General features: G+C 37.9%; 1 protein-coding gene across 1 annotated transcript in view; it reads right to left on the minus strand.

Annotated features, from left to right (window-relative positions):
• The window catches only part of MAN1A1 (mannosidase alpha class 1A member 1), a 172,745-nt gene that overhangs the window by 123,447 nt on the left and 26,532 nt on the right, over positions 1-22,766 (minus strand). The window contains exons 3-4 of the mRNA XM_518868.8: positions 6,413-6,509; positions 1,496-1,611 (exon numbers count right to left, since the gene is read on the minus strand). Coding sequence (XP_518868.3) covers positions 1,496-1,611; positions 6,413-6,509 — 213 coding nt within the window. The remainder of the gene's footprint in view (positions 1-1,495; positions 1,612-6,412; positions 6,510-22,766) is intronic.

Genomic DNA, 22,766 nt, shown 5'->3' on the forward strand with positions numbered 1-22,766 from the left:
CGACTGCCTCGGCCTCCCAAAGTGCTGGGATTACAGGTGTGAGCCACCACGCCCGGCCCACAGAAGTATTATTAAGAAAGCAAGCCTCCAAAATGAAACAGTTTTTTTTCCAGTGCTTTAATTTTTCATATTTAGCTCTATCAATATCAGCACTACCACAGGTCATTCTAATCAAATAGCTCCATAACCTTGAGCAAATCACTAGCTCCTTATGCCTGCTCTCTCATGTTTAAAATAGAAGGGTTTAACACATTGATCCCCAAGGTCCCTTAATATTGATCGGAATATTGTCTTCTTTATATTTTAGATTCAATTATTAGGCAAATTAAACACAGACTCATCTGCCTGTCTTTTAGGTCTCCCAAATGCAGTATATATAGCAATTAATTAGGGGAGTAGAAACAAAATATTAAACTTTTAATTTATATAAGTTTTTAATTGAAATAGATGGGGGAAAGACTTAGCTTTACTGATCCTTAATATTCTACCTAACACTGGTGTCCTCATTTGGTCTCTGAGAGAACAAGAGTGCCACAAAGCAGAGGCAACAGCAGGGAAATTCTCTTTGTCCACTTTCAACATATAGCATGTTACTTGTGCGTGGTGACTGGGATTTACAGAAACTATCAAATGCTTACCCGAAAGACAAAGAGACTTTACGAGAATTTCTGCAAAGTGGTCTCAGATTAGAAATAATACCGATAACGCACACTGAAGTGAACGACTAAAAAATTCCATGGCCTCCATGCTTTCTTTTCTTAGTATAAGTTCTTTGTCAATATCATTATAAAGTAAAACAACGACTATCAAATTAGAGCTGATAAGACGTAGTCCTCCCCAGTCAAAATTATCAAGAAGTATTAGAAGTATTCACTATCCTTAATTCTGATTCTTTCCCTCAGTATACAATGGGCCATGAAATATTTGCTAAGAATGATAGCATACAGAATTTAAAAAAATATATCACATATATAATCAATTTATTTTTACTGAGAGATGAATAAGATCCACAAAATTTGAAGCTTTCTTTACGGGAAAATGAATGCTGCTGCTACTGCTGGATACACCATGACACAGTGTAAAAGCATAAGCACTGGAGCCCCATGGACCTACATCAGAATCATAGCTCTTGACACCCAACCAGCTGTGCAGTCTGGAGTAAGCCTCTGAGGTTAAGATGTTTAATATACAAAGGTGTGAAATTAATGCCCATCTCATAGAGTTGCAGTGGGACTGAACAAGAATACTAGGCACATGTAGGTCTCAATAAATACTAATTTCTTTTCTGTTACTCTTAATTTGCCAAAAAACAAAGACATACATTTGTGTAGTGAGGACAATTTAAGAATATAGTATAAGATAATAATATCTGTAGTATCTAAAGTTGAAATATTTTTGTTAGGGTACATTATAATACAATAATAGGGCCCACTACAGAATTTATCCATGTTAATTGAAGTTTAAGGACTGAATTAGCAATTCTTATTTAACTTACCACATTAAAATCTAAATTTTCTTCAACCCATGATTTTGCTTCTTCAAATTCATGTTTCATTTCCATAATAAAAAGTGTATCCAGGGCATCTACTATAGTTGCTCCTTTGATGTTACCTGAAAAGATCAGAAAAATATTTGATAAAATACTTTGGCTAGACAAAATATATGTAAATTGACCATAACTAAGAAAGGGAGAGGGTAATACTGGATTTATTAATAAGCAATAATATTAAACATAGTCTAAAATTCTTTCAATGAAAGTATAAAACGGCACCAAACTAAAAATTATCACAGGCTATCGACTGATATACTAATCTTTAAAGTTTCTTCTGAGTTATAAAAATAAATGTCTCAGAAACTTCTCTTAGAAATTTCATTAGTGATTGCATTCTCTCTCTTTTTTTTTTTTGAGATGGAGTCTCATTCTGTTGCCCAGGCTGGAGTGCAGTGGCGCGATCTCAGCTCACTGCAACCTCCACCTCCCGGGTTCAAGTGATTCTCCTACCTTAGCCTCCTGAGTAGCTGGGACTATAGGCGCATGCCACCACGCCCGGCTAATTTTTGTGTTTTTAGCAGAGACGGGGTTTCACCATGTTGGCCAGGATGGTCTCAATCTCTCGACCTCATAATCCACCCACCTAGGCCTCCCAAAGTGCTGAGATTACAGGTGTGAGCCACCACACCCGGCCTGTGATTGCATTCTCTAGCAAGAAAAGAATAGGCCTAAAATCAAGGAGCAACAGACTTATTAAGACTGATGTAATTACATCAAAGTGCACCTGTGCAAAACTCTAAATATAATTAGATCTAAAATTGTTTAGTGATAGTTCTAAGAAGACATTACTCTAAAATGAAATTTCACCCCCATATGAATTCTGACTGATGCTAACTACCCTCCATCCCCTACAAGTCCTGACCTCTGTGGTTTATTTCCTCTGAATTCCAATGACATGGAGACTTCCTGTTGCCCTGGCATTCATCACCTTCTATCTTGTATTAAAATTACACGTGTGCATCTTTTAGTCTATAAACTTTTTTTTTCTTTTGAGACAGGGTCTTGCTCTGTCCCCCAGGGTGGAGTACAGTGGCGCAATCATAGCTCACTGCAGCCCCAAACTCCTAGGCACAAGTGATTCTCCTGCCTCAGCTTCCTGTGTAGCTGGGATTATACGTGTGTGCCACCATGCCTGGCTAATTTTAAAATTTTTTTTGTACAGATGAGTCTTGCTATGTGGCTCAGGCTGGTCTCAAACTCCTGGCCTCAAGCAATCCTCCCACTTTGGCCTTCCAGAGTACTAGAATTAGAGTCATGAGGCATGCACTTAGCCTATAAACTTAGAACAAACAAGTCATGTCTTATCTCCAGATTCCTTATGGTGTCCTGTGGAATTGTGACAATGATGCCCAATTGTAATTGAGTAGTTTAGCTTCAAAACGCAGTTTAAAATGTTTTTCTTTGTCCTTTCTTCCAGTCTCAAGATGTAACCTTGAAACAAACTGTAGAAACCTTTTTCCTTAGTCTTAAAATATACCCTTGAAACATGCTTTGAAACTTCACTCCCCTTTCCCACTATGCACTCCTTCACCCCATGAACATTTACGTAACTGTATACTTGGATCTAATTATGTGCTTACTAAGAAGTTCCAGGGGCTAATCTTGTGACAGATCAAGCATGGAGACCCAGCTGCAAAACTTCAGAGACTACCTCAAGGCAGTTAGTCAGCAACCCAGCTATTGTTGATATGTCAGCCCGCACTCCAGGTAGACTACAGCTAGAGACAGCCACCAGAACAAGACATGCAGATCTTATACTCAGGCACCCTTCCCATATGCCTCCCAGTCCAAGTCCCATTTTTAAGACCCTCTTCCCAGCCTCAAGTCTGAAGCAGTTTCTAGAGGAGTAACCCGGCCACTCCTAGCTTTGGAAATAAAAGTCATTTTCCTTTCACTGAACTTCATCCTTGTTATTGGCTGTGCAAGTGGCAGGCAGCCGATCCTGCACTCAGGAGCACAATGAATTGCTGCTGAAAGACTGAGCACTACACTTCCTATATGTAATTAGCACTCTGGACGATCCAAGACCAAATCTATAAATATAAGTGAAAATTATTTCACTGGCACATGCCTTTCAAATGCCAAGTTAAGAAGTTATCATTAGGAAACTATAAATAATAGAATATTAAAACACTTGATTTTCAAAAAAGATAAAAATTGTAAATCTTATCTAATAATAATGAGAAAGAAACCTGAAGATCCTTGCATTTTGTGAAATGTTTTACTGTAATCCAATTTCCTTTAAATTTTTTGAAGCTAGAACTATGGATTCAGAGAGACACTGGAGGGAATATTTTAAAGTGGGCATTTTGAAATATATCAGCTTCATATTTTCATTGACATTTCATTTCTAAGTTATTAAGAGCCTTAAGTTAATATTTTTATTTCTTGTATTTTAGCTTTACATGAGTATAATTGGTCAAGCACAAAACACCTCTCTTTGAGGTACAGTTTAACTTGAAATCTTTTGTACCACTGAAATCTTGAAATAAATAGTTCTAGTTTCCTGCTTAAGATGGAATTGGGAGATCATGAATACTTAAGATTTTTTTAATATTCATTAAAGTTGTTTAGGAAGGAACCAGTCTTACTCTGTCTAGGAAAAAGATGGATGCTTCAACATAGCTGGTGAGAAACAACCATGAGAAGGAAGCAGACCTGAAGAGCTCCCCAATGGCTAATAACCGGGAAAAGATTCATAATGCCTAATACTTTCTCCAAAAAGGTTGTTTTTAGGGTCAAGACTCAAAATAACTTAGCTCAAACTAAAAACTATTTCCTAAGAAGCCAGGTGGTAAAGAACTTACATTTTCCTATCCTCTCCCTGGTTTGCTGAGCGAATATACGGGACTACATATTACACAGATAAGAAATTTGGCTGAGAAGTGGGCTAAAGAAATCATTTAAAAGTTTTTCTCATCTATAAAAATGAAAACTTTGTATGTCTTTGTAACAAGTTCCACTGTATTGGTATTTCTATAATAAGAAAATCATTATGTATCTTATTTTAATTTGAAGATGAAATGAGATTAAATACCATTTGAATTATTAATATTTCATTTCCTTATGCTAATACCTGAAGCTCTTTTTCTAAGAGCAAGTTCTTGATTATGAAAAGTGTTTTTTACCGAAAAAGCCAATGAAAACCAAAAAGCAAAAGTCAGGCCTAAGAGACCTAGTATATTTTTAATGTTCAATAACAAATTTTAAAATCATAAATGTTTTAACAGAGAACCAAATAATCCCTTTGATAAAGATTACGGCAATTTAACACATTAACTGATTTCTTAATGGTACCAACGACTTTTATAGAGATAAACGCAAAATGGAGTTATAATTTTTTCAAAAAATGTTATAATAAACAATGAAAAAATAAAGGCCTCTGGCTCTGCATGAGGTTTCAGAGTTTCTCTCTTCAATTCATACCTCCCCTTACCCATGTTAACTGGTAGCTGGGTCCTAAAAACACTACTTTAGAAGTGTCTGGAATTACTTCTACTGCCTCTACTTCAGGTATAGGCGCTCTTCATCTCAAAACTGTGTCACTCTGATAGACCAACAGTCTCTTTTCTTCTACTTTTCCCAGTTCTTTCTACCTGTTCTTGCAAACCCTGCAATGCCTTTCTCCCAACCTGAGGTCCTACTGGTTCCTCAGAACTTCATGGAAGTATATATTGAACCACCTGGTGCATTGATAAATCACTATTTACATATTATATGCTGTGCACTAGGCAAAGACTTGTGTAAAGACCTGTGCAAAGACTCGTATTATTTTCATCATCACCAGTGCTACAAGTAAAGCCAAACACATGGAAGGTTCTAAATAAATGGAAAAGCAAAATGTCAGAATTAAGAGCATGGACTCTAATGTTAGCCACACCAGGGTTCAAGTCCCAGCTCTGCCAGTTAGTAGGTGGCTATCTCTGGGAAAACTATTCTCTGGGCCTCATTTTTCTCACCTATAAAATGTATATTTTAATGAGGCTAAATAAGATAATGCATGAATGGCACCTGGCACACAGTAAGTGCTCAATAAATGTGTGCTGAAACTGTTATTATGTGAATTGCTATTATTTAACATTTTCAGTTAAAGTATAGAAAGTGTTCTATTGTTGAATTCAGAAATTCCAGAGTAACACTGTATTCCCTTCATCCTGTTACTTACAGACAAATTTTGAGGATTAGAAAGAAATCAAGTGCAGTAGGAGGATACTGGGCAGCTCTGTGACCCAAAGAATCCATGACACCCTTGTGTTACTTAGCTTCCTTACTTCCACAATGGAATGTTATTAACACCCACAGTACCAGTCACAGAGGGCTGCTGTGGGAACCAAATGCAATAAAGCTTGCAAAAGTGGATAAATGGAAGTTCAATTAACCTAATCCATCCTCACTTTCTCTTCCATGGTACAAACAGGAGAAACCTACAGCCAAAATTGAGATACAGTGAAGATCACCACGGCTGGCTGCCTTGCCCAGATTATCTATAAAGGCACAGCTTTTACCTAACAGGAAGCAGTTAGTGCAGCCCACCAAGTGCTTCTATGCTAGGAATCACCCGAGGCTAAAAATTATGATACTGCATCCTATAACCATTAAGTGAGAATCTTTAGAAGTATGCCCCAGGCATCAGTACTCTTTAAAGTTACGCAGGTTATTCGAGCAGGTTATTCGAACACATAGCCACTACTCTAGCTGAAGGACACACTATGCACAATCCTTATCTAATTCCATCAGGTGTGCAAGTTTCCTAACCAAATGGCCTGGAGGGCCATATTACACAGACTTCTCCACCATCCATAAGCTCAAGCAATTGGGGAGAAGTTATTGTCACTAAGAAACCAAAGCACATCTACTCACCAAACAAACTGCTTGAATGGCCTCCTTTTGATATAGGTTTGAGTTCATTTAATCCCCAGGCATAACCTTTATAATTATTCCAAGCATGTTTCATCATCTAAAAAAAAAAATAAAAACAGGATTATAATTTGAATGGAGATGTTTTTGCTACAAAATAGGTAATATATGAAGAGCAAAGGCTAAAACATTAAAATTCATTAGTTAAAAGGATGACTAAGTAAAAGAGTTATGATTATATAAACCAGAACACACATGCTCATATAAACATGCTGGTACACATACACACTACCCTTTTATGTTTACAAATGGAAAGTTTTCGTTTTTGAGTCCATTTAATCCTATTTAATACAAATATCATTTTCAAAAGTCAGTTCCCAACAACAGGAATTTAGCTTATCTTAAAAGCATGAACCATGTCTACATTTATCTAGTTCATTTTCATAACAGATTAAATCTGCAAAGACTATCTTTAAAATTTATATTTCTGCACAAAGTTCTTCTTACTTTGTTGGCCTCACAGCATACAGACAAATATTCAGGTTATCCCTTTAAACCACTTTGATGTTTCCTGACGAAGACTATATGGAGAAGTATTTTTAAATATTTACAGGAAATAAAAAATAACACTGTGATTATGCCTAGATTTTGGAAAAACTTGTCTATTTTAATGTAATCAATCTTTAATTGGATACACGTGTGTATATGTATGTAACTGAAGATTGATTCAGTATATTCCTAATTGAGAGTCCACACACCAATAATGGTTTTAAAAGCCAAATCCCTCTGCCATAAATTAGTTGTATAAACTTTTTTCAATGACTCAAAGAACACATATAATTATTTTTGTATACATATTTTTTAAAAGGATTGGGACTCTTCAACTGTCTAGAACTCAGTAATCAAAATATGGACATAATTGAAAAAGGTTCCAATCAGGCTCCATATTTTAGAGTATCTTAAAGCATCACACAAAGTTATAGATATTATTTACGGGCCGTTTACAACTCAAAATCTTCATTGAGATCAGTATCATTTTATTAATAACAAAGTTTTCATATGTTCCTGAACACAACAATCAGCATCTTTAAGCAACTTGTAAATTACCTTCCTAACTCACCACTATTACTACCAACAGTTACCAAGAATCAGTACTATCTGCTAAGTACTCTGCTAAATGCTATAACTTCAGTATTGTAACCAGTTCTTGCTACAACCCTATGAAATATGTTTTATTACCATTGTTAGGGAGATGAAGAAACTGAGGTTTGGAAGTTAAAAAACAACTTTACTCAGTCACCACATTTTTCCACAGAGAAGGTGCCAGGGTTCATCTCCAAGCTAGCCTGACTCCAAAGCCCATGGCATTAACCAACACATTGCATCACCTTCCTTTAATGAGTCAGCAAAAAAATCTTCCTTTACTGAATCAGATTATTGATCTTCCAACAATCAAAAGAATGTGTATATGGTAGTGTTTTCAGGATTTTTTTCTTATACATTAATTTTGTTGAGAAGTAAAACAGATTTGAGGGTCACATGACTTGATTTATAATCCCTACAATGCCACTGATGAGTCACATACTTAAGGATGAGTCACAGTTTTTGTGACTCTGATCTGAAAATTTGGGATAATTCCTTACAGGATGCATGTAAGGAATACATGATCGTGGTATATGTTTTTGCACCTTGCATACTGCTTGACAGATGGCAGGTAATCACGTTTATTAAATTTTAAATCTATATTAAAACTAATTAAATTCACATCACAGAAAAATAGAAACCAATGAGCCTCTGAAAGACTAGGTATATAAAAAATCTACAGAACACCTAGAGATTATATTTGAGTTTTATTTGGTTTTTCCATTAAATGTACTACATTTAGTAAATTCTTCATTCCTGTAAATTTCCAAAGATACTTTATAAATTCAAAAGCTTTTGGAATATACTGAACATCAAAACAGAAAAAAAAGTTATGATAATTTGTTTCAGCTTTGTCAAAAATGATCATTTATACAATGTACCACTAGTAAAGGATCTCCTAAAGTAACCTCTGTAGTATATATTAACTTTTCCTATCTTCTTCCCTCAAGGGAAAAGCTGACACTAATTGGTTAGTTTCCTACATTTCAAAAGTTGCTGACATATTTCTCAAAATGGGTTCCTGATCCCATGGGATTTCTATGAGTTAAAGTTAGAAAATACGAAAATGATGTGGTCAAAATGCCCTGAACGAAGCACTGGGAGGGGTTTATCCAGCAATTATAAAGAGGAACAGTCATATTGTTAACCAATTCCACCAGCTGATCACTGCTGGAAATGATTTACCACATTAAAGCTAACTGTAAGACATTGTGTGAGTGTGTGTGTACACATGCATAGAATAACTATAAGCTTCAATTTAAAAGTCACATATAAAATCAACTTGTTAACTCAGATTTACGACTTACACAAATATTTGAAACATCAAAAGGCTACCAGCTTTTAATTTTGTAGTATTAAGCCATTACCCAGCTGAGTGGCGATGGGGATAAAGTCATTTAATTTCTCTAGACCCAGTTCTCATGAGCTGGCAGGACAAGGAAGTCACTTCTAAAAGTTAACTACTAACAAGGACAGAATTGATCCCCCCTCTTCACAGGCTCCTTAGGTTTCTTTTGTAGTCTTTCATTAACTTAATTAGGGTTCTAAAGCCTGACATTCCATGTAGAAGTAAAATGGGCCCAAATTTCAAATGCAGCAGTGAAACCCTCACAAAAAAAGATAAACTGAAAGCAAGCCAAAGATGTTTTCTTCCTGAATACGTATATTTGCTCCTGGTGAAAGGTAGAGCTGACACACTGTGTGAAAGGAAACAAAGGACCAAAATTTCATAATTGCAACCCATTATTTTAACCCAGAAAATATTAAATTGGGTATAAGGCATTAAAGAAATAGTACTACTTCCCCTTGACTCCATGCTTATAAGAAAAGATTCTTTGATTTGTACTTTCTTCTTAATTGGCATCAGGGCTCATTAATTAGGCCAGGTCATTTATTGAGTATCTGCTACACTATGAAAAGATTCTAAAGGACTAAAAGGGAAGTATACAGGACGCTGTCTCACTTACTATCTCATTGATAATGTATGGAAACATAAGATACTGCCTGTTTACATACTCAGTAAATGTTTATGAATATAGAAGAGTAAGAAAACTAATTAAATGTTGTATACAACTCTATTGTTGTTTCTAACAAATTAAGTTTAATGTCCTGATCTAATCAAGCACACTGAAGAAAGAAATACGTTGGAATTTCCCTAGTATGCATAGACTTCATATCTTGCATATTTATTGCTAGAACTCCTCTTAGCAAATACTTCTATTTGCTGAAGTTTTAAACACATAATCTTTAAATTTTTATATTAGACACATTAAAAGTCTTTGAAAATTACATGATTTTTCCAGACGGATCTCAGGAAAACTTTGGGCTTTCATTGCCCTATTTCACTGAAGCCTACAAGTTCAAGTCCCACTTATGGCCTCCTTCTATGGGATCTTACATAAAATTTCCGTAGTTTGTAGGATGTGATGCTGGCCCAGCTGAATGAACCAGGGCTTGGTGCCCAACTCAAAGGCAGATAGCTGAGAGCTAGCCATGAGCCTCCAAGGTGGGGTGCCCTGGTGTGTAGTTCTCACTAATGGATGGGATGAGTCAACCCAACCATCCACTCTACCTAGGGAAGTGTAACTGGGAAACATTCAGAGAGAACCTAGAGGCCAGACAGTGATACAGAAACAGAGAAGTACAAATACACAGGAGAAAGGGCTGTGAAGCAGTAGAAGCCATGAGAAAGAAGACAAGAAAGGCAAGGAGAAAAAAGTTAAGAGGAGGCTGAGGCAGAGATGATTTTGCCACTTGGATGGTTCCCCAGTGGAACTGTGTTAGGCCTGTACAGCAGCTATAGAACTATCAACAATGCTGTGGAGTCCTGAATGTTGGTGAATCATCTTCCCTTTTCCTCTTTGCCTGCTAAGACTGTTTGTTTACTTCCCCATGTGTACTTGTAGAAAAGCTTCTCATTTACTGAGGAGTAATGCGTAAAAGCGGGTCACGGGCGAACGCATATGAGAAACTGGGTTCATATCTGAGCTCTGCCATCGTCAGTGTGACTCTAAGCAAGGCAATTAATCTCTCTGAGCCCACTTTCTGCACACACAAAATGTGAATAAAAACACCTCACTGGTTGTGGTGATGATTAAATAAAACAATGCATGTAAAGAGTTTAACATGTTGCCCGACACACATTAAGTGCTCAATGCATTTTAGGCATTATAATTACTTTTATTAAAAACCTAAGAATGTCTGTGATCTTTGCAATCTAAAAGAGCTTCATAATTTTTCCTAGTATAACACATAAATAGGAAGGACAAATATATGTGAAACCAGGCAAACTTATATTGTACACAAGCTCTTTATCAATATATACATTTAAAAATATACACAACTATTTGGTATCCAAAAGATGGAGGAAGAAAGGAAGAGTAGAAAGGTCCTCTCCAGGTGTAAGGCAATGTGGGGTAATCTTTAGCTATGGAGGTTCATACACTAGCTTTCATAAAATCTTAGTTGTGCCAAGGTACTGCTGTGTTAGTGGGGGTTTGTTCGAGGGATTTGAGGTTGATCTGGGAAAAAGACAGGACCACAGAGGCAGTTAACACACAACAACCTTTAATGAGTGGTGCTTTGTACAGGGTTGCGTGGGAGGGCATCCAGAGGCTTAGGGTGAGGAGGTCACCATGCAGAAGGGGAGGAGGGCGAAGGAACTCCCAAGAGAGGTGCATCGGAATGAGGGCTTAGGACTAAGTGATGTCACTTTGCAGCATGATGGAGTAACTCTATTATCAGAAGACTTTGAAGGGCAGTAGCAGCTCGGTGTCTAAAAACCACAAAGCTCTATCTTATCAATGGCTAACAGATGCTAGGTAAGGTTTCACAGAATGTGTAAGGCAGGCTCTAAATGCTAAAAATCTGCTTGTTCGGGCTATTTTTAAAATAATTAGATGTATTAAAAATTAGTTTGGTGTTGGCGGGCTCTTGAATTAACGGGTCTCAGCCTGCAGTGAGGAAATAACCTAGAGACCAACAGACAGAGGCCATGTTTGGCTCACTTATATAACAGTCCACTGTTTGTCATGAAAGGGAAGAAGCTCTGTGGTCCAGTGATACTCATGTCCCTGCTGTTCTTGGGGACACAAGGGGCTGTGTCTGGTTCAGGCAAGGTCTGAGGTGGAAGAGCAATCTAACTCACTGATTGTTAAACCTGAAAGTGATGTGCCATTTCTCTTAAAATTACACTTAGGGTTGATGCTTTGAAAAACAGTGATTTTAAAAGCCTGACAGCAATTTCCATCAAACTTTGCTTAAAATTACTTGGCTGTCATATAAAAGTAACTTCTAGAACTTTCAGATAAAATATTTTCAGGGTCATTGAATTAACCTTATTTCTTTCAATCTTTGGTGGAACTGGAAAACAGAACGGAGAGACATAGATAAAAAGCAACTTGGGGGAAATTAATTCACAATTTCTCCAAACCTTCACTTATCCATTGGAAGAGAATTTCTCCATGGATCAACAAAAGACGGCAATCTAACCACCGCTTCCACCGCTTATCTAATGCTATCCCCACCACCTACATTTCCTTATGGGAATGAAGATCTGGAGGGCCAGGACAACTGGGCAGCAAGAGACCTGATACTAAGGCCGGTCTATCACAGCCACATGGCAGAGCAGGTCACAGTGGATAAGCCTGAGGCCAGCTGCCTCAGGGTCTGCCCTTCTACCCCTTAGTTCTCTCATCTTTCAAAAAGAATAACCCATTTTAACAAATGCACCACTGTGGGTTGAGGTGCTGAGACTGCGAGGTTGTGCCTGTGTGGGGACAGGGTGTATATGGGAACTCTCTATACTTTCTGCTCAATTTTGCTACGAGCCTAAAACTGCTCAGAAAATACAGCTTACTAAAAAAGTAAGTATTATCTCCCTTACAGCACAGTGAGGAGATCAGGTGTGACAGGGCACCTGACTAGAAGACACTCAATGAGCCTGGCTGACCTTTATCCACTCACGCCACCTCCTCAGAGTCCTCCTAGGCTTCAGGAGGTTAAACAGATAAGGGAGAACTTAGGGAGGAAGTTCTCCTTCCTTTGATGCTTTGACCTTTAGCTGAACTCAGAGTGGGCAGAGCAATTACGGGAAAGGAAAGAAAAGAGGCTAATGTCACCAAGAGGTGACAGTGCAGAGCCTGATGTGACTCCGTCTTCACAAAGACTGCCTGCCTGGAGTCTACCGCAATTACACCTGAAAGTATTTAGCACCCTCTCATGCAACAGGTATCAAGATGCCACCCAAGACAGTCTTAGGAATGATCCTTGTCCTTACATCATTCCTCAGTGAGCGAGGGCCACCTCCAGTCACCTTCTAGCTGTCATCACCCAGTATGTGAAAAAAAGCCCTCTAGCCATGATAGTTTCCAATTTTACCCCATATCAAATTCAAACACTCATTCACATGCTTTGCTCTTTCAAATGCTGAAATAAATGTATCCCCTTCTCTCTTTCCCAAAGGCTGTCAAGGTGTTCTATTTTCAAGATTCTTTACCCCAATGTTACAATGACAATTACTACTTAGTAGCTACGGTTGCGAGGATGAGAATTATAAATGGGAATAAAGCAGTATTGCCAGATTTAGGAAATGGAAATATTACACAGAACCTACTTATACTAAAAAAAAAAAAAGTTGTTTATCTGAAATTCAAATTTAACTGAAAGTGCTATATTTCATCTGGCAACCCTAGGACAATGGGATAGGACACATTCGGTCCCTGGTTCTGAGTCCACTGTCTGCTCTCTGGTTTGTGCCCCTGTTCTGTGATAGGCTCGAAAAAGGGGTCAGAACATTTGAAGGGCCAGACAGGAACAGAACCACCAGGTATAGGGCAACTAGAAGTGAATGGGAAATGTGACAAAACGAGAGTCAAGCCCCTGACTAAAGCTATTTAAAAAAAAAAAAAATCAAAACTACGCTGGCTAAGGGTTAAAAAAAAAAAAATCCGTGAGCCACAGTTAGCCCACAGTCCAGCAGTTTGCACTGCAACCTCTACTTTACAGGCACGCGTCTAGAACTAACCACTCTGTTTTTAGGTCTGTGGGCATGTGGCTTCCCACCAGCCCTGGTTCCCATAGCTCCGCGAGGAGCTTCTATTCCACTTCTAGCATAGGCTACCCTTCAGGGCCAGCTTCCTGGACTGCTCTGGGAGCAACATATGTGCTATCTCTTTGCCACAAATTAGCAAAAGTCTTTGAGATCTGAGGTGCATAAAGCATTATGTGGAAGCTTCTCAACAATTCTTTCACTGGATGAGCAGTAGTTTCACATTTTAGAAGTATTATTTTGTTCTACAAATCAAACTATAGGAGCTGTCGTCATCATGGGTTATGGAGGCCGAGGCTGTAAAGGAGGAAGTGAATTAACTTTGTCAAACAGCTACCACACTGCACTGTGAGGGGAATTTGATATAATTTAACACATCCAATCCTTACAACACCCTCTCTGGGGTATTATTATCCCTGTTTTACATATGAAGCTGAGGCCCAAGGTAGTGTAGAGAAGAGCGAGGCTGGAAACTCTCTCACGCTGATTTTCTCCACTATACACTGAACAGAGCCCTCACTTTTTTGCTGCTTGCAAACCTCAGACAGTCATCTGAGGCCTCTGAGCCCTCCTGCTCCTCCATGCACAGAAGGCAGCTCTATCTGGGGTCTGAGAAGCTGTGGCCAGGCCTGGCACCAAAATGACACATGCCGAATCAGGACTGGGAGCTGGCTCAACTGAAGACCCTCACAGCACCACCTTTCCTTGCCTGCCCTACATCCTTCAGTTCTCACAGCCTTCCTCCTCCTCCACTTCGGCTCTCAGCTCCAGCTCTGTACCTAACTTTTCTCCTCCTGCCCTGTATGCTACTTGGGCAGACAAGATGGTGTTGCCCTATTCGACCTGGCCTGTCACTAGATTTATGGAAAACCATGAATTCCTCTACTCATGCCAAGCTGCTGTCTACAGCTCTGATATTTCCTGAAGTTTACTACCACCACGGGAGCTAATGTGGACCAGCTTCTCTTTCCTCTTTCTGTATTACTCGACTTCTTGTTGCTATGTGTGCAATTCGTTTGTTGCCAGGTACTCGAGGTTGCCTCTTATCTACTGAGTGGAGAATATATATATGGATGGGGATTTTCTTCAGATTGAGGTGTCCTGAATTCTCCTACAGCCAATTTTAATGTACTTCTAAGTTGGCAGGAGATATATAAAGAAACAGTAATTATTTAATGCTATTGCATGAATTCTAATGTGCTACTGAGCATTAATTCCCCAGTGAAATGAAAGCGTGGTTAGCAATAGCAATTTCTTTAGAATAAGAGTCAGAACAACTGATAAAGCCAGTTTTAAAAAATGAGAATTCTAGTAATCACTACTTGTAAAGGACAGATTGTTCTGTTTCTAAGAAGTATCTCGTTCTCCTAAGGAAAACCGTGTTTCCAGTTCTAGCTAAAAAAATTGGATCATATGCATTTAATGGTTCTCTTTTTTTATGGCCAAATTTTGACATTATTTTATAAAAACTCTTGTGCTGTTACCAAATGGCAGAGGGTACAGGGGAAAAGAAAAAGAATAAAGAAATACTTGACCAAAATATAAGTCCATTTCTCTAAAACATTCTAAGGGATTATAATTTAGCAACTCAAAAGTTAGAGGTCAGAAAAGGGCTTATTCATAGGTGAATATCTAGTCCATTCCTTTTTGGAAGGAGGCACTATTGCTGAGAACACTTTCCTTACATAGAACAGTTTGGCATCAGCTTAGGGTCTACCATTTGTAGTTATTTCCTTATCAAAAATATCTGTCTTGTGGTTGATGACTATGGTCTCCAGGCAGAAGCTGTCACTGAGTTCAGAAGTTGTCACTTTGTGTTTAAAGGTTTAACCTCAGGGTTTTTGGTCTGTTTATTCGGCAGATTTTTAATTAACACGGAAACTTTGAATTCATTAGCCTTGCTAAGACCTCTGTGGTCAATGTGAGGCCAGCAAGTGACCCCTTGCAGGCCTGTGGTGACAGGTGATCTTCCTCACTTGGTCCCCAGGCCAAGATCTGACAGGGCTTTCCCAACATGGGAAGCATCAGCAACTACAGATCTTTAGTGATCAAGAGAAAAAGGTATTCATTTTTTGTGGGTTTTTTTTTTTTTTTTTGAGATGGAGTTTTGCTCTTGTCGCCCAGGCTGGAATGCAGTGGCACGATCTTGGCTCACTGCAATCTCCGCCTCCCGCGTTCAAGCGATTCTCCTGCCTCAGCCTCCTGAGTAGCTGGAATTACAGGTGCCCGGCTAAATTTTGTATTTTTAGTAGAGACGGGGTTTTGCCATGTTAGCCAGGCTGGTCTTGAACTCCTGAGCTCAGGTGATCTGCCCACCTTGGCCTCCCAAAATGCTGGGATTACAGGAGTGAGCCACCATGCCCAGCCAAAAAAAGGTATTCCTTGCTGGGATATCACAGATGCTCCCTTAATATCCTAAGGAGAGCTAAAAAAGTGTGCCATAGAAGACAAATACTATTTTCATGTAATGTCTAATCTCAAAAGTTTTTTTTTAATACTTGTAATAAAAAGGTAAGCCCAAACATTCTAACTCATACATATATCATTCCACAACTTCAAATTTTCACATTTTAATTTTTGCAGCAGTGACAAAATGATTTTTAAAATTGAAATGTACTATCTTTAAAAGATTTGTTTATAGATTTATCAACCTTATAAAGACTAAGCTTTTTCTTTTAGATTCCTTTTTTAAACGTTACAAATACTATGAGGTTATCGCTAGTATTACTAGTAGTTAATAAAGTTACTAATTATTTAGTGATTGATAAAAATGAATTAGCTTGAATTTCATTAAAATGAGCAAAGTCAGATATAGTTACCTTTTTAAATTACATTCTTTTATTCTTCTTTTTTTTTTTTTTGAAACAAGCTATCCCCAGAGTCAAGCCCCATTCTTCAGTTAGCAAGAGGAGAATTGCAGGGCACAAGTATTTCCCTTTTATCCTTTCTTTCCTGTGTGTATGTTTTCTAAAACAGACTTTTTTTTAAACAGAAGTTTTAGATGCACAGCAAAACTGAGTGGAAAGTACAAAGTTCCTATATATCCTCTGTACCCCAAAGGCACAACCTCCTCACTATCAACATTACGCACCAGAATCGTACGTTTATTACAACTGATGGACCTACACTGACACATCATTATTACCCAAAGTCCATGATTTACATTAAGGCTCACTCTTAGTGTTGTATATTTCAATGGTTTTGACAATGTATAATGGCATGTATTTACCACCACAGTATCATAGAGTATTTTCACTGCCATGAAAATCCTCTATGTTGTGCCTATTCATCCCTCTCTCCAATCCCCAGTAATTTACTGTCTGCATAGTTTTGTTTCATCCAAAATATCATATAATTGGAATCATAAAATACGTAGCCTTTTATATTGTAGCCATGTTACTTCCTTCACTTAGCAACATGCATTTAAGGTACCTCCATGCCCTTTTATTGCTTGATGGCTCATTTCTTTTTAGTGTTGAATAATATTTCTTTCTAGTGCTGAATAATATTCCATTGTCTGGATATACTGCAGTTTAATTATCCATTTACCTATTGAGGAACATCTTTGTTGCTTCCAAGTTTTGGCAATTATGAATAAAGCTGTTAAAGAAGAGACTTGCACAGTATAAGCATTTCCTTTTCAAATTAAGGCCAGAAATCACTATTTTCTTAATTAAAGGATTATGAATTGTAATTCTGTAAGTTATTATTATTTGAAGGTAGAATTCATTAAAAATAGATTGGCCATAAAATGTCACATATTATAGGAAAATTTGTTTTTCCTAAAAAAATAAAAACACCTTCTGAAGTAACTGTCCTTAAAATTGTCCATTATTAATAAGTGGAATATCCATTGTCATCTAGAATCCATGATCTTGTAAGATTCTGAAAGTAATCCTTTCATACTGCTGATTACAGTTTTACAAATTATTATCTGGGCATAACAATAATAAAAATGTATAAAAGGACTTTACTTACGAAATGTAATACTACCAGAAATGCTGGTTCCTAAGGATAATCTTGGAGTAGCAACTAGTGATTCTACAAGACTTAAAATCCATAATTGGTGTGTCCCAAAAATGTATTTTCTTATCATCATCCTTGTCACAGAAATAGCATTTACTGAACACTTACACATCAGGAAGTATGTAAAGCATTTCTCCGCTCATCCCTTACAACAACTCTGCAAGGAAGGTAGTCTCCCCAGAAAGAGTCCCATTGCACAGATGAAGAAATCAAGAGGTAAAGTAATTTTCCCAACATCAGATCTTGGTGGTGGAGGTTGGCTATGAACTCAGATTGAGTCTGAAGCCTAACATATATTACCTTGTACACTGTCCTGAGCCAAATGTGTGACCCATGCAATCTGGGGGAAACTAGGCTTCCAAATAAAATGTTACTCATGTGCTGTTGATATATATATCTTTGTATGTTTCTGTTACTTATCTCATTATTCTGGAAAAATTTACATTATGTTTAAGAGTGAGGCTTTCAGAAACATGACATGCAAAACCAACTTCCAATCTTTCTTTTTTTGAAAACCTTGCAGATGCAGGGAAAGCATTAAACGTACTGCTAAACTAAAAAAGTGAAAATATGAGTATCTCTTACTTCTGTACCCTGTAGGGAAAAAGTTACCTGACATATACTGAAACAGAACTTTGCTTTACATACATTTTAATAGCTAAAAGTTCCTTCCTTTGAAAGGTATCTGTTCACCTCTACTTGGGCATCCTACATGGGTTCTTTCATCACCATGAGTCTTGGTTTCATTGAGGATTGTATTTCATCACCAAAAGAACACCCTAATAATTTCATTTTGTGTTACTGAAAAGAGACATATTGCTCAATATTACTAGCTTGAATGTCAATAATACTCTAAACATTGCCACTAAATGGCAATATCAGATTTCTCATTAAACACATGCAGAAAAAAAGTACTGAGATATGGATTATTTTTCAAAGCTCTCTTCTATGGTTTCATCTAGACTTCTACATTACTAAGATTATCACTAAAAATGGCAAATAATTATTTTAGACTATATGTGATACAGTACCATCTTTAAGGCAAGCACAAACATCTAATATGCCTGTATCATTACCACCCTAAAATCATATTTTCTATGGACTGAAGATCATCTGAGGTATTCTGTAAGTGATGGCAAATATTTCCTGGGCCTGCAAATGCATTACTCTAACCCTTCTGGTAGGGTTTTAAAATCTGATAGAGCCTGATTTTTTTTCTTCAAAATGGTAAAAATAAAAATAATAATAATAATAATAATAATAATAATCATCATCATCATCATCCATTCTATTGTTGATGGATGGCAAGTGGCCAGCAATAAATATATGCCAGATTTGGCAACCTGTTAAAATAGACTGCATTACTTAATATGAGCTTTGAATGCAATGACTTCCAATTTTCTTCAGCTATTTTATGGCTTAAAAATTGGGCAAAGACTGCCATAAATTAAGAAGTCAAAGAAATGTCAAGTTTGTCAGCAGAGGTGAAATTGTTTTATTATTCCAAAAGACTACACAAAGCTGCAAAACAATAATAAAAATATGAATATCTATTAGACCTACTGCAGATAATATAGATATATTTACCCCACAACCAAACCTCTTTTTCCTTTGCTTCTTGCTGAAACTGACAGCTGTAAAAGCCTAATGTTCTTTCTCAGCCTCTTCACAGCTAGAAGTGGCTACTGGTCAAAGTTCCAGCCAATGGGACTTTTGTCAAGGTCAATGGGTATCTTTGCTTTCCCTCTTCCTTCTGCCTTGAAAAAAGGTGTGGCACATGCAGATATGCTGTCGCAGTGGTTGCTCTGCTGTCATAAATGAATTAAAGCCAGGAGAACTGCAGTGGTATCTTCTATTTTTTTTTTTTTTAAGAGACGGAGTCTTGCTGTGTCCCCCAGGGTGGAGTGCAGTGGCGGAATCTTGGCTCAGTGCAACCTCTGCCTCCTGGGTTCAAGTGATTCTTCTGCTTCAGCCTCCCAAGTGGCTGGGACTACAGGCGCTCACCACCACGCCTGGCTAATTTTTTGTATTTTTAGTACAGACGAGGTTTCACTATGTTGGCCAGGCTGGTCTCAGACTCTTTACCTCGTGATCTGCCTGCCTCGGCCTCCCAAAGTGCTGGGATTACAGGCATGAGCCACTGTGCCCGGCCAGTATCTTCTCTTAAGGATGGGTCAGCCAGTTGTGTTTACAGTTCAAACTAAAGTTTGAATTACCACCAATCACTAAGGCATTTAGCATTTAAGTAGTTATACTTTGGTTGTTTTTTAAAAACTAGAGTGATCAGCTCAAAACTGGGCTATGTACTATTGCCCCAATTTGAGAAAACAGAAGTTTTTCTCTGCAGTATTTTTCATATTATTTCGCAGCTGAAACTACTCTAAAGGTTTGACAGTGACAACTGTGTAATAATAAATAGTATGATTTACCAAAAAAATTACAGTAGCCAAGTCCTCTGATTAAGTTTTAAAGACTGATGTGGGCTTGGGGGAAGGCACAAACGGTTAAAAACAAAAAAAAAGAGGTATGTGGTTGGGGTTCCGGGATTCACTCAGAAAACAGCAACATCATGGAATAATTTGAGGAGTTTTTCTCCACTTTCTTTGAAAAAAGTAAAATATTTGACCAAAATCAAATAAATTATTCAAGTAAATATTGTTATCAAAGAAGGCTATATTTCTTGGTATAAACCTCAAATATTAAGGCATCTTCTATAATACAATTTATCTGTAGTGCTAGTAAAAACTGAATTACCCCAATAATTACATACCACTCTGTTAATAACATTAAACAGCTTCAGCTTTGTGAAAAGGGGCTCTTGTTAAAAAATATTTTATAATAGTACTTGTATTAAATACTACGTTTCTAGTCAGCAAAACTTATAATACTATTTGAAATGTTTAATTTTTACCTAATTTTACAGGGTATCATAGCTGAATTACAATTTCTCTTTCTCAAATGTAAAATTTTGGACTCTCAAATATGTGTACGTGAAAGAATACAACTTTCTCCCCAAAGTTTTACTGTAACTACATGAAATCTTATTTAAAATAGGTCAGTATACTTGTGATCTTCTACTATCGATTTCCATATAAACTGACTCTCTCACACTGTTTTCTTTTCAATGTTTGAACAATATTAGAATTCCATATCCTTCATTTCTGGAAACAAGACTGTTGTTCCAAACAGAGAAGTATGACCTTCTACCATTGACAGAAAATACCTTCCCAGTACTGAATATAAAACGCTGTCCTTGGCTTAGGACTCTCTAACTTGATTTAAAATATCCTTGTGTAAAATGCTCCTCCAAACCAGAAGGATATTTTACCTTCTACAGGATGCTCTGTCAGGATTTATGAAGGATCTGTCCCTCTCGCCTGCTTCCTTGGTCCTGTCTCAGAAGGTCACCTTCCCAATAACTAACTACTCACCTTTGAATTTAACTGACAAAGAACCAAGGTCCTGAAATCTAGTGGACTGACTACATGGCCTGCAATTTTTTTTTTTTTCTTTTTGAGACAGGGTCTTGCTCTGTCTCCCAGGCTGGAGTACAGTGGCACAATCTCAGCTCACCGCAGCCTCAACCTCCTAGGCTCAAGCAATTCTCCTGCCTCAGCCTCCCAAGTAGGTGGGACTACAAGCACGTACCACCATGCCTCGCTAATTTTTAGTATTTTTAGTAGGGACAGGATTTTGACATGTTGGCCAGACTGGTCTTGAACTCCTAACCTCAAGGGATCCACCCACCTCAGCCTCCCAAAGTGCTGGGATTACAGGCATGAGCCACCGCCCCGGCCCTGCAAATGTTTACTTTGAGCAATGGTAAAAATGTTCCAGGGGCCGCAGCCCTCCATAAGTGGCCCACTCCTATAGAACTCACAGAGAAGGAAGCAGATCACAGCTTCCTGAGCTAGGCAGAAAGCAAATTCCCCCAGGAGATTCAGTTGGGCAGCAGGGTGGAACCTGTCCTAGTACTGGACTCTCCAGACCAAATGCCATTCCCATGTTCCTTTGTGCCAGGCAGAACCATTCATTCCTTCCACAATCATCTTGAGCACCCACAGCTACATGGCCTATACTGCATTCAATTCCTGTCCACAAGGAGCTCACTGGTGTACAGCTGTATGTCTGTGATGATCTTATCCACATTACTAAGTGTTGTCATTCTGGTTCCATTTCTGCTTTTTTTCTTCTCCTAGGCTTGATCCTCTCAGTACTGGGCCCTGCTCAGCTTAGACTGATTACTACTATGATATGCCTTGCCAGTATTCTTTGGAATCCAGACTCAGATCTCCGTTCTATTCGCAGAACTAATGGTAACCACCTTTTGTAAAGGAATTGTCTTCCTAGTATGAGCTCTAGTCTTTGGGACCCTCTAGTCACTGGTCCAGAGTACCACAATAAAATGCCACTATGTACACCGAAACGAGGCAAGAAACATGGTCCTGTGTGTGCTATTTGCTACTACTCGGCCAGTCCTATTTATAGAAATTATATAATATACATAGACACTGATTCACTATAATCCAAGTCTCTCTTCCCCAGTGTTTAATCCGTCTCTTTTCCCCAGATCAACTAATTATTGATGAAGACACTTAAGTATTTCCCCATATTTCACTGATAAAACTGTTGAGTTTTTTCCAAAAATGTCTTCAGCATAAGGCTCTGAATTAGGAAGTAGCAAACCAAGGTGTGGGTAACAATCATTTCAAAGTAGAAGGAAGGCCTTAACTAGTTTTCAACCGCTACGTAGCTGGGTCTTTGATGTGGTGCTCAGCACGTAACTGAGCCCACAGCAAGGTGGTGGCTGACAGAAGACGTTCTCTGTTCTAACACCCTGACATCACAGGACACTGGCTGGACTTTGCCCAAACCCTTGAAAGGTGCCAATTATATTTAAGGCTGATCTCTCTTAATCACAAAGTCTGTGAAGAAGTACTTATCACTGTTACACCACTTTAGAGAGTGTCAGAAAAACAAACTAGTCAAATTGAACAAAAGATCGCATTATAAAATGTAGTTCTGCTATAAGCTGCTTTTCCCAGGTTCTAGCCCCAATTAAAAAATATGGCAGACATGATCGGAATCAAAAAGGTTTTGTTTCTTCCTTTTAAATAAGGAGTCAGGGTGTTTCCCTTT

Source organism: Pan troglodytes, chromosome 5, assembly GCF_028858775.2.
Source record: "Pan troglodytes isolate AG18354 chromosome 5, NHGRI_mPanTro3-v2.0_pri, whole genome shotgun sequence".
In the NCBI taxonomy this organism is placed as follows: Eukaryota; Metazoa; Chordata; class Mammalia; order Primates; family Hominidae; genus Pan; species Pan troglodytes.